The 13,047-nt window shown below is 44.2% G+C and overlaps 1 protein-coding gene and 2 non-coding genes across 3 annotated transcripts; all 3 read right to left on the bottom strand.

Moving 5' to 3' along the window:
- Window positions 1–41: 41 nt before the first annotated feature.
- atg16l1 (ATG16 autophagy related 16-like 1 (S. cerevisiae)) lies at window positions 42–12,547 on the bottom strand. The gene is made up of 19 exons (XM_029426956.1): window positions 12,517–12,547; window positions 11,480–11,591; window positions 11,295–11,388; window positions 11,113–11,218; window positions 10,814–10,887; window positions 10,666–10,735; window positions 9,735–9,916; window positions 8,923–8,988; window positions 8,760–8,846; window positions 7,070–7,129; window positions 6,925–6,969; window positions 5,431–5,533; window positions 4,666–4,771; window positions 4,361–4,431; window positions 3,842–3,913; window positions 2,988–3,108; window positions 2,764–2,869; window positions 2,447–2,596; window positions 42–93 (listed from the first exon to the last, which is right to left on the bottom strand). Exons 2-19 carry the CDS (start codon window positions 11,583–11,585, stop codon window positions 42–44), a joined length of 1,671 nt encoding a protein of 556 aa, XP_029282816.1. The 5' UTR covers window positions 11,586–11,591; window positions 12,517–12,547.
- LOC115005145 (small Cajal body-specific RNA 6) lies at window positions 3,467–3,737 on the bottom strand. Its single transcript, XR_003831926.1, has one exon.
- On the bottom strand, window positions 10,189–10,454 carry LOC115005144 (small Cajal body-specific RNA 6). Its single transcript, XR_003831925.1, has one exon.
- Window positions 12,548–13,047: the final 500 nt, after the last annotated feature.

Here is a 13,047-nt window from a genome sequence, read left to right as displayed (position 1 = left end):
AAAATATAAAGTACAAATGATCAGAAGTAAACACGATGAACTCACCTGAAGGTCACTCGGGTCCAGTCTGCTCCACACTTGAAGCCCTGAGCACTGAAGACGAAGAGAGACATAGAGACACAGACACAGGTTAGCCTCTTACAGGAGGGGGGAATTTACTCGAAAATACCTACAAACGACACCCAAAGTAAACTGAAAGCTGCTCTTCAACCATTTGCACCAGCTGCCTGATCTCATTCAGAAGAGAACTCTCTGATTGTTCTTCAGAACAGTGAAGACTCACTCCACGTGCTTCTGCACTGAGTAATAGTGCTCTGAATATACTGAATGTGAAGACGACACACTCTGAAGTGTGTTGTTGAAAAAGATGTTTGAAGAGGGTACAGCTGGTAGGTATGAGCTGGAACACAAGAGAAACATAGAACCAAGTGTTCCCAAGTTCAGGTTCACATTTCAGATAAAAGCACAAAAGCACAACTTATTAGACAAGCTTTTCTAAGAGTAACACCAAGCTGTGCATTTGGAGATATAATATTTATTGATAAAATATGATTTGTATTGCTTATAAATAATTAGATATCAGTGTTTCCCCTACCATTGTCTTGGAGGGGCGCTGCGCCCTGCCAACAGAGCCCCGCTTGAAATTCAAGGTTTTTTTTCTTTTCTCAAAATATATTAAAAAAAATTAAAAACATTATTCACAACTCACTTTTCCCATTGTCAGGTCTCTTTTATTAAATAAACTAAACACTTATGTTATTGATCTAATTTATGTGCACGTTTCAGTTTGTACTGTCTACATTCACATTCTCCCCTTCGTTTTGATAAGGGCGGGGCTTCGCGGCTGACACACACACACACACACACACACACACACACACACACACACACACACACACACACACACACACACACACACACACACACACACAGTGGAAGAAAGGAGGGGAGAACTAAATAGAAACCTCGTAACGCGCGTGCACGCAATCTCCCCACGCGCGCGCACAGTGAGCGCCCCTCCAAAGCAGTAAACCTAGGGGAAACACTGTATTGCGTGGTGACTTGTTTAGAACAGTGTACCAAGTCTGTAAGGTTGTACTAGGTGTGTAATTGTACTTTATATGCGTAAATGTGCGCGTCTTCTTCAAGTAGCCTGCGTCCTAGCACAGGCTGTGTGCAGGCTGGAGCTGGAGAGAAGGAGGTGTCACCAGAAATCACGAGGTGTCACCAGAGATCACATTCAGGCCTGTAGATGGAGCTGTGGGGATGCTGGATGATCTGGTGATGCTGTCAGACACAGAAGCCCCTCACCACATCACACCACAAGATGGCAGACTGAGGCAGAGCCCGATGATGGACCCCAGGTGTCCAACCCCCTCTCGATATGGGAAACCCAAGACCAGGTGACATTTATTCCCACTTTGATGCTGCAGTTTTCAAATTCCTCTCTGAATACACAAACAAGAATGCAGCCAAAAGCCTGGAGAGAGGGAGAAAGTTCATCTGGACTGAAATAACTCCAGAAGAAATGAAGAAGTCCACAGGCATGTTGCTGTACATGTCAGTTTTGGACCTGCAGAAAGATGAGCAACTTTTGATGTAAGCAAACCATTTTCCATGTGTCATTCCCTGCCACTGTCATGTCCCCAGACTGTACAGGACAGTTCATGGCCATTTGATCTAATCTTCATACGAGTAACCCAGAGAAAACAGGAGCAACAGGAACAGTCACTGGCAGTACCACCAAGACCTCTGCATGTGAAGGGACACTCAGAGAGGAGAGAATTACCCTGTGTGGGGAAAAACGCCTGGACATATTTTCCATTTTATGGCCTGTTTTTGCAGATGTAAGAGTAAAAGACTCAACTTTTACTGGAAATAGTTGTATACATTTCAAACTTCAAATGTAACATGTTAAATCTCTTATTCATGTACAACTGCAGTGTTTTTTGTTCACTAAACTCAAATTCCGCTTTTGTGTTTCTCTTCATTTTAAACTGTTATTACACTCTAACATGCAATAAATTGTAAATGACTGCCAGATATGGGAAGTTCCAGGTATTGTTGGAAAATAGGCAAAAGCACTTACTCACAGGACATTTTCTGACCTTTTTATCATCAAAATAAGCAAAAAAGTCCAGGCGAAAATGTTGAGGCTTTTTAAGCTTAGGTGTTAAAGGGTTAAACTCCTGAACTACAGCGCTCGCAGCGCAGCACAGCTCTGAGGAGGCCACAGACACGACGAGAGGCCCAAGCTACAACGGTTGCAAGCGCGCCTCGCATGGAAGCATCGGGGACAGAACGACAGACAGGAAAAAGCCAGTCTGAAGTGGAGCAGGCATCAAACAATACATAGCGACAGACCTATGGGAGGTGAACGTGGCCCGCCACTCCGACCGCTTTACAGCAGCCCTCGCCCCGGACTTAGTGCCCGCTGGTCTCTCACCTGAACGTCTGTCTGACGCTGTTGGTGCGCAGGTCGATGATCTTCACCAGGTCGTCTCTGGAGCAGGTGAGCAGCTCGGTGCGGTCGTGGTTCAGATCCAGAGACGTGACCCTGCCCAGCAGCTCCAGCTCCTGCACGATACTCTCCGCTCTGAAACACAAGACAAGAGTAACTCATTCGGCAAAACATCACAATATTAACTTAAAAATTAACTCTCAATGTTTTCCTCCTGTTATTAAATATGATTAATCTTAGAAATCATTAGTTCTTGTGTTAATGTTTCTCCGGCGACCACGTTACTGAACACTAAAACCTACCTGATGTCCCAGAATCGAACTTTCTTATCAAAGTGTCCGCTCATGACGCACTGCTCCGTGCACACGATGTCGTTACAGCTGGAACCGGCAAACACTGTCTTCATACCTGCACAGGTGAGACAGCTGCTGACAAAAAGTGCTGACTCAACACCCTGAACACAAAGTGCTGACTCGGCACCCTGAACACAAAGTGCTGACTCAGTAAAAACTGTCGAATCACATACAGACTTTGCTGCGGAGGTCCCACAGTTTGAGGGTTCGGTCGTAACTCCCGGAGACGATCCGAGCGTTGTCCAATAGGAACCGAGCTGAAAGCACCTTCCCACTGTGACCCGTCAAGGTGTGCTGGAGGAAACACACACACACTTTTTTCTACGTATAACAAACAAACATGTTGTAAAACAGCTGTGCTTTTATTTTGAAAAGGATGTTTAGCATTAGGCCTGACCCACGATATGAAAATATGCACTACAAGAGAAATATATGCGATAACGTTCTTGAATATCGTTAACTACCTCAAAAAAATCCCAGAGTGCAATATGGCAATCTCTAACATGTTTAATTTAATACATTTAAATGTTTTCAAGTTGACACGCTGGCGACAGAAGGTGTATGTACTGTGCAGCCCTGATTTATCCGTACCCGTCCCTCAGGGGCCGCTAACGACGTCACTGAATATTTAAAGTTATTTTGATGTGTTTCTGGTCTCAGTAGAGGATTGAGATCAGCGCTCAGGCCGCACCCCCCCCCGGCCTCTCGCTCCGTGCTGATTGGTTCTGTTGGATGTCACTCATCATCACAGTGAGGCTGCAGGTCTCTGCACAGACTCACTGTGATGTCACATCCTGTCTGTCAGCAGCGGCTGGGACCATCACTGCATGACTAGAGCACGATGGGAGCCGAGCGCTGCTGGGAGCCGACATGGCCGACAGAGAGGACCTGAGCTTCAGACCTTTTACTTAACATCACTGACCAGAAGACTTCCCAATAAAATGTATTTCTAAATTAAACAAAGCTGGACGTGTCACAGGTTCAGCTCAGGGGGCTGGAGCGAGAGGTGAGAACTGTAAGGACTCACTCTCAGTCTGTAGTCGTCTACAGTCCAGATCCGACTGGCAAAGTCATTCGAGGCCGCCAGCAGGAACGAGCCCTGAAGACACACAGAGATATTTAAAATCAACTAAATATATTTAAATCAAAAATATATTTATTAACAAAATTATTAAACAAAAATATATTGAAAGGAGCCAGTTGAGGTGGTTCATCTAGTAAAGATGCCACCTGGGCGCCTCCCTAGGGAGGTGTTCCAGGCACGTCCAGCTGGGAGAAGACCCCGGGGAAGACCCTGGACTCGGTGGAGAGATTATATCTCCTCACTGGCCTGGGAACACCTCAGGATCCCCCAGTCGGAGCTGGCCCGGAGAAGGGAAGACTGGGGTTCCTTACTGGAGCTGCTGCCCCCGCGACCCGATCCCGGATAAGCGGTAGACGATGGATGGATGGATATTAAACCAGCCAATAGTGATGAAGTAACCCTAACCCACAACAGGAAAGAGACCATAATATACTACTAATAAGAAAAACTGTCAAAACTTACAGCGCTGTCGAACTCGATGCTGGTGATCCCAGCGTTACTGCCAGTCAGAGCGCCTTTAGGCTCACAGCGACCTACACGCACACACATACACACTTTAGTGTTGCAGCTCTTTGTAGTATCTTTGAGGTCATGTCAGCGAGTGTTGTCGAAGTTTCATGCTGTAATATAAATATGCAACAGCAGAAACAGCTGATCATGTGAATTAAACCTTCGTCTGCAAAGTTTCAAAATAACTTTATGGAAACATGTGTGCCTCGCTTCCTGGAGTAGGAGTTTAGAGTTTAACAAGGTGTAAGTGAACTCACCAGAGACGACCTCCCACAGCTTCACCCTGCGGTCCATCCCTCCTGTTGCTAGGAGACGGGAGCCGGGGCTGAACTTCACCGCGTTCACCTCGCCTTCATGGGCGTCCTGCATGCATGCGCACACGCACGCACGCACACACACACACACACACACACACACACACCTTTGTGTTTTGGTCTCAGGTTAGGAACTATAGATCCGGGATGCCCCTGAACACCTCGAGGTGAAAACACTGACCGATGTCACGTGCAGCGCCGCCCCCCCCCCGTATCCAATTAGATGACTTGAGAAGCTGCGTGAAGTTTTCATTCATTTTAAACTGTACTATGAACTTTTAGGTAGCAGACGGTTCATAGTTTGTGCTAAGCTAAGGTTAGCACAAACTATTTTCCTCTCTCCTCGGCCTTAAACCCCAAATGTTTCCATATCAGCTCTTAGTTTTCTTTGGGACTCTGCATCAACGCTCTTGAAAAAGAGATTTTTAATCTCAATGGGACCTATCCTGGTAAAATAAAGGTTATAAATAATGAACTGTGGTAAACAAACATCTGTAGTGAAAGTTGCAGCCTCGGCCCAACGAGTGTTAGTCTGTTAAACAAACAAACATTATTTTAATCATATTGCTCATCACTAATTCAATACTTGATGAAGCGCCGCGACGTTGCTCCTTTTAGATTCACCACAGCGTGTAATAATGTGGGTTCGGCCGGCATTTAAACTGGCCTCCCAGTGAAAGCATCACCACGTGTCCACTGCTTACTTACAAACACGTGCAGAGCCGTAGAGGGGACTCGAACCTCCGCACACACTCCTGAAGGGGCTTCAGTGTTTTCTGGTGACGAGCTGAAGGAGTTGGCAGTCCGACGCCTGCTGAGGAAGAGGAGCAGTCACAAACCACGCACACACTCAGGAGGGCTGTGCATGCAGAGTACACGCATGTAGACCAAACTGCTAGCAGCACACCTTTAGCAGCATGAGCACAGGTTAGCACAGCGAGCCGATGGGCGACTCAGACCCTCAGGTTCCCGTCAGGACCGTGAAACACATCCAACACGCTAACTTCACTGTGCCAACAGGTAATATGTGTTCAGATCGAGGACAGAGAGTCAACAACACGTCTCTACACGCTGATTATTCATTTAGGATTCAGATTATTGCTATAAATAATCACTACAAACTTCACCGTGTGTTCACACTGACAGCACAACACTGATCATCATTAACTGTTGAATTAGTGATGAACCCTTCAGCAGAAACTGCTCGTGACCCTCTTTGTCAGACATTACGTAAAATTATGATCTTTGGGTATTTAGACAAAGCATTTGAAGACGTCACGTTTGGCTCTGAAGTTGAGACATTTTCCACTAAACAATTATCGATTAATTGAAAGATTATAAACAGATTAATCAATAATACAATTAGTGGTAGTTTAAGCCCAACACAATACTCATCCCCTAAATAAAGATATTAACTTGGTGAGTAGAATTATTACTGATTAATAAATCATGAATATAAACCAGAATAATGTTCACACCAAACATCTTAAATCATTTTCACAGTGTGTAGATATGCGTGTGTAGAAATATGTTTATGCGTCATTCAGATGATGGAGCTACAATGTTAACTTAGCCCTGATCAACCAAACTCCATTCAGAAAACAAGCATGTGGCAGGACGGTATGTAGTAACGGGACCGCCTGCTGGGGAATCAGAAGAGGCTCAGCTGGGGATTTTTTACATTACAGGTAATTTAGCAGACGCTCTTATCCAGAGCGACTTACAGTGAACTCACTCCAGGGACAGTCTCCCTGGAGCAGCTCAGGGTTAAGTACCTTGCTCAGGGGTACAATGGTGGCAGATCTGGACCTTATGGTTTGGAAGGTGTACCACCAGACCACTAGGCCATCACCACCCACAGGAGATCAGACAGCTGGACAGAATAAGGTAATCAGCGACACAATATAAGCATGCTGGTAACCTGGTTCTGGTCTCTTGCAGTAGGCTGAGTCCTGGACCGTGAATGTGAGCGGCTAACAGCCACACTACCTGGATGCACCGGACCTCGTCAGATCCCCGTGAACCAGATTAATTCAGATGATAAACGCATATTAATGGAGTGTAACGGTGTGAACAAAGTAGTCTGCAGACTCGCTGAGAGATGGACACTGCCACAGACTTTTAATTTCAAGAAAAATATGTTGAATACTAAAAGTGAGAGCTGCTGTCAGTGTGAACAGGTGAACACACACAGTCCTTCACCTGCAATGTGGTGGGACGAGTCCAGGCTGAACACACTCAGACACGCTGCAGACAGACAGAGAGGCAGACAGACAGGCAAAGAGACAGGTGATCAATCATAAAGAGCCACAGACGTGGACAGACAGATCATTTTACAGCTACATACCCAAATATGTTGGAGATGGAGTCCAGCAGACCAGGAGGAGGCGGCTGGGAGAGTTTCTTACTGCACACATAAAAAATAAATTATATTTAGGGCTGTACTGAAGGATTCTTTATACATCCAAAGCTTCTTTTGAGTTTTTTTAATGAGGCTTCAAATTGTCATATTTTATGACGGCATCACCCTAAAGAAATTAAAATAAAGTGATTCATTGTCTTTTTCGTCTAACTTTTGAGGCTAAACTCCAACAAATATGGACGGAAGCAGAATATTTGGTTAGAAATGATTCCATCTTACAACACATTCCTATCTTTTGCACGCAGATTAAATATAATTTACATATAAAATACAGTAGTAGTAGTGGTCCTAAGATTGATCCCTGTGGAACACCACATTTACATATATTACAGTAATAGTGGTCCTAATGTTGATCCCTGTGGAACACTACATTTACATATGTTACAGTAGTAGTAGTAGTGGTCCCAAGGTTGATCCCTGTGGAACACCACATTTACATATATTACAGTAATAGTGGTCCTAAGGTTGATCCCTGTGGAACACCACATTTACATATGTTACAGTAGTAGTGGTCCTAAGAGTGATCTCTGTGGAACACCACATTTACATGTTACAGTAGTAGTGGTCCTGAGATTGATCCCTGTGGGACACCACATTTACATATATTACAGTAGTAGAGGTCCTAATGTTGATCCCTATGGAACACTACATTTACATATGTTACAGTAGTAGTGGTCCTAATGTTGATCCTGGTGGAACACAACATTTACATATATTACAGTAGTAGTGGTCCTGAGATTGATCCTTGTGGAACACCACATTTACATATGTTACAGTAGTAGTGGTGGTCCTAAGATTGATCCCTGTGGAACACCACATTTACATGTTACAGTAGTAGTGGTCCTAAGAGTGATCCCTGTGGGACACCACATTTACATATATTACAGTAGTAGAGGTCCTAATGTTGATCCCTATGGAACACTACATTTACATATGTTACAGTAGTAGTGGTCCTAATGTTGATCCTGGTGGAACACAACATTTACATATATTACAGTAGTAGTGGTCCTGAGATTGATCCTTGTGGAACACCACATTTACATATGTTACAGTAGTAGTGGTGGTCCTAAGATTGATCCCTGTGGAACACCACATTTACATGTTACAGTAGTATTGGTCCTGAGATTGGTCTCTGTGGAACACTACATTTACACATGTTACAGTAGTAGTGGTCCTAATGTTGATCCCTGTGGAACACCACATTTACATATGTTACAGTAGTAGTGGTCCTAATGTTGATCCCTGTGGAACACCACATTTACATATGTTACAGTAGTAGTGGTCCTAAGGTTGATCCCTGTGGAACACTACATTTACATATGTTACAGTAGTAGTGGTCCTAATGTTGATCCTGGTGGAACACCACATTTACATATATTACAGTAGTAGTGGTCCTAAGATTGATCCCTGTGGAACACCACATGTACATATATTACAGTAGTAGTGGTCCTAAGATTGATCTCTGTGGAACACCACATGTACATATATTACAGTAGTAGTGGTCCTAAGATTGATCCCTGTGGAACACCACATGTACATATACTACAGTAGTAGTGGTCCTAAGATTAACTTGTTTTAAGGGATAATAAATCCTGTTTTCAGCGAAGGGTCTCACCTGGGCGTCCTGCTGAGCGTCCTGCTCGGTGACGTCTCTCCGCCTCCCTTCCCTCCGTCCTCTGCCAGGACCTCGATGTCGTCGTCCCTGAGGACAGATAGGAGTCAGTTTGGACACAAAGCGTCTGCATTAACGTCAAAGAGGGGAAAGTGAAAGTACTAACGGGTCGATGGGCAGCGGCTCTTTGGCTGCGTCAGCCAGCTCCTTCTGCAGCTTGGCCTGTCTGCGTCTGAAACACAGCACACTGCAGCTGAATAACAGACAGAACCAGAAACCCCCCCACCCCACCCCCCACCCCTTTACTGACATCAAATGAGGCATTATGTTATTACATGTGTGCTGATCTGCTCCATGTCCAGATCTAAAGAGAAGTCTGGATGAAGCAGGGTCAAAGTGTTTCATGTTGTTCACATGTCAAAGGTTTGTACAGATTCTGGATCTGTCTTTGTATCACTCCATAAATCACTGAATCCTGTCAACACACAGAACTCTGTGCATCTCCTGCATGTAGTTAGTGTAGCGTGTATAACATGAGCTGTGAGTGACATGTGAACAAAGCCCTCTGCACAAAGCTTCAGAATATAGAGAGGAATGAAAGTGGAAAGTTTGGTGTATGCAAGTGCTACTGAAGTGGAGATTTCTGCTCAAGAGTGTGAGAAAAAGCTCCTTTAAAGATATGTATTGTAACATTCATACATGTTGTACACACTACAGGTGAACAGAGTCATACATGTTGTACACACTACAGATGAACAGGGTCAAACATGTAACTAACAGATATCAGCATGAAGCTTCCCCACTTCATGACTCACATCAACACAAGTTTATATTACAAGTGTTTAATATGTACATGAGGCATTATGTAATGTAGCTGTTGTTTAAATCTACACACACAGTTACAAACACACACTCTGGATGTGGATTTTGGCATTTTCTTTACACTAGACTGAACACCCCCAGGTGTCCCCCGCCTACCTGCTGTCCTTCTCGTTCTCTGCGTTCAGCTTGTTAGCCTCCTGAGCCTTCTCGGCCATCCAGCGGCTCACCAACTCCTGGTTGTCTTCGCTGGTTTTCCTGAGCTTCTCCTCCAGAGCAGAGAAGGTGATCTGCAGCGCATCATACTCGTCCTTCAGCGTCTGGTTTGCCCTCTCCAGGTCCTGCAGGGATAGGAAGTCACCGTCACCACCCTCCACAATAAAAGCATCTGAAACTACTGCGACAGGAACACAGGAGCGTCTCAGTCCTAGATTAATACTTATTTAACTGCTTTTATTAAATTCATTTTATTAACTATATAATATATAACTCGCCGGCGCAGTGAAGATGTTTTTAAAGGATAAACACCAACCAATAGGGACTGAAGCAGAGTATTTGTTTAAAAATGAAAACATCATATTTTAATAAAAGCCGACGTTGACATCAGACTGAAGGTCTCAGGTTGAAAACTATAGATCAGGCCCCGCCCCCCCCAGCCTCTCGCTCCGTGCTGATTGGTTCTGTTGGATGTCACTCATCATCACACTGAGGCTGCAGGTCTCTGCACAGACTCACTGTGATGTCACATCCTGTCTGTCAGCAGCGGCCGGGACCATCACTGCACGACTTGAGCACGATGGGAGCTGAGCGCTGCTGGGAGCCAGAGGCTGGCAGGAGAGGATTGTGGGTAATCAGACCTTTTACTTCTCATCACTGACCTTCATCACGTCTCTATTACAGTTTATATATAATTAGATTTTTTTTGAAAGGTTGGTAATGTATTGCTTTAAAAAGATCAGAAGTATCAGATTTGATGACATGTTTACAGACAGCAGTGTGCAGCTGTTGGAAATCTGATTTTGTGCAGAAGGTATTCCACAGGGCTCGATCCCGGGCCCAGTTCTGTTCACTCTGTCAGGTAAGGATTTACCTGCAGGAAGCTCCGCAGATCCCGACAGTCTCCCTCCAGGCCCGCTATCTGCTGCTGGTACTCCAACATCCTGAAACACACAGTGATGTTCATTAATTATGCAAACTACACACACACAAACATGCTGTGTGTGCGCACAGATACTGACTTGGCCTCGTTGATCTGGATCTCTTTGTCTTTCTGTTGAATCTGGTTGTTGAGTTCAATCACACTCTGAGCCAGCTGCAGGACGGACGGACACACACAAAACCGTTTAAAACAAATTAATTAAGAAAATGTAAACATTCATCAGTCAGCCATTAAAAACAGCCTGAAGCTGATGACCAGAGGAAATATCTATTTATCTGCACAAGATCCACAACAGTCAGAGCCGAACATAACGTTCTGTAAATATTAAAATACAAACTAAACTAAAAGGATGAACTCTATGAGCTGTGTGTGGCTGACCTCTCCTCGTTTCTTGTGCAGCTCTGTCAGCTCCTCCTGATGTTTGATTCTCATCTGAGACATTTCCTGCTGCAGGACGTCACCGCGGCTCGAGTCTGCAGCCGGACTGAGGGGACAGAGAGGATACCGGGTCAGAGAGGGCAACGGGTCAGAGGGACAGTACGTAGAGGTGCAGGACTCACCTGGACTCGTGTCCTCTCTGGGCGTCATATTTATCAGTCTGATATCTCTCCGAGAGGACAGCCTGCAGGTCTGACTTCTCCAGGAGACGGTTATCTGAGACACAGACAGGAAGAGAGACAGTCAGTATGTGAGACAGACAGTGAGACAGTCAGATATACACAGTATGTGAGGCAGACAGACTCACACTGGTGGATGATCTCCTCAAAGGCTTGTCTCTGAACTCTGTCTCGCAGCTTCAGCTGCTCTGAGACGTGTCTCTTCCAGGAACACTCCACCCGTCGCTCCGCCATGACCACCTGAGAGAGAGAGACAGACAGAGAGACAGACACACACAGACACAGAGAGAGAAAGAGAGAGCCACAGGGAGAGAGACACAGACACAGACAGAGCCACAGAGAGAGAAAGAGAGAGCCACACCGCGAGAGACACAGACACAGACACAGAGACAAACACATACAGATAGAGAGAGAGGGACACACATTTAAAAATTGTGGTTTTGTTTTTACAAAACAGTCAGTGTATGCATGGAAATGTTTCTTTTTAATTTCATTTTAAACGGTTATGTTCATTTTGCACTAAAGTTCTTAATTAAATGAGAAAATACTTTAATGTCAAATATTCACACAGGAATATACAAAATATCTTTACCAAGTGGTTATTCATAGACTATTTATTCATTGAAATACCAGAAAACCTGCTATATCCTCATATATCTTTATCCAGATATGAAAAGATGTACATCTGGTGTGTAATGCCTTTTATCTTTATAAATATCTATTAACGTGTTTTTATTTATTTCATCATTATTTATTTGTGTCTTATCTTTTGTATTTGTTATTGTGAACTGTATTCTCTTGATAATGACACGTGCCTTTTTAAATGGCGCACTAAAATAAAAACAAAATCGCATGTTTGGCAGCTGTTAGCGTTCTCTGTTAGCATGTGTTGCTAAAGGGAATCACAACAAACTGCGAGACACCCTAGCTAACATGCTAACGTGCTAACAGGGGCGGTCACTAATTATTAAATTAACAGCAAGAAGATAAACAACATGTCGGCACCTTCTTGTCTGTGTCCCCCGGTCAATGTGCGGTGTTTTCCGACTGTTTATCGGCTGTTTAACGGGACACACACACCCGTGACTCGACATGTTAGCAAGCTAACTTAGCCGCTAACCTCCGGAGCGCTTGTTTTAAAAAAATGATGTAAATTAAAACGTACACCATCTAACAGAGTCCCGGACTGTGGCTCTTCTCTCAGGACTCCCTGGTAACCCCGGTGGTGCTGTCTCACGGTGTTTCGGTGTTTAACGGTCCGGTTTCTCTTCCTTAACCGACATCAGCTTCTGCTGCCTCGCTCCAACTCGCCTCCATTTTGGCTCCGACCACACACTTCCTGGATAGTCGCGCCATAATGACGTCAGGCCAGTGATTATTTTTTCTTTGTCAGATCTTTATTAGCATTTCACCACAGTACAATACATATTAAACACTCAGTTTGTAATGTTCTGCCACTAGAAGTGTCTCAACCCAAACATTAAGAAAATATGGAAGTAAAAAATAAGGTATTTAGGAGTTGGGATATTTTAACTTAACTACTTGAATTACCTCTGTGTAATAATAAAATAAAGCATAGAAAGGCATTTAAAAGAGCAGCAAAATAATAAAGTTATGTTTCCAGATTCTGATTCTAAATTCAATCACAAGTCAAAAACATATTTTCATGTTGACTATGAGAACAGAATATATTAAA

Source organism: Cottoperca gobio, unplaced genomic scaffold (assembly GCF_900634415.1).
Source record: "Cottoperca gobio unplaced genomic scaffold, fCotGob3.1 fCotGob3_267arrow_ctg1, whole genome shotgun sequence".
NCBI lineage: Eukaryota > Metazoa > Chordata > Actinopteri > Perciformes > Bovichtidae > Cottoperca > Cottoperca gobio.
This window is presented reverse-complemented; position numbering and strand designations above follow the sequence as displayed.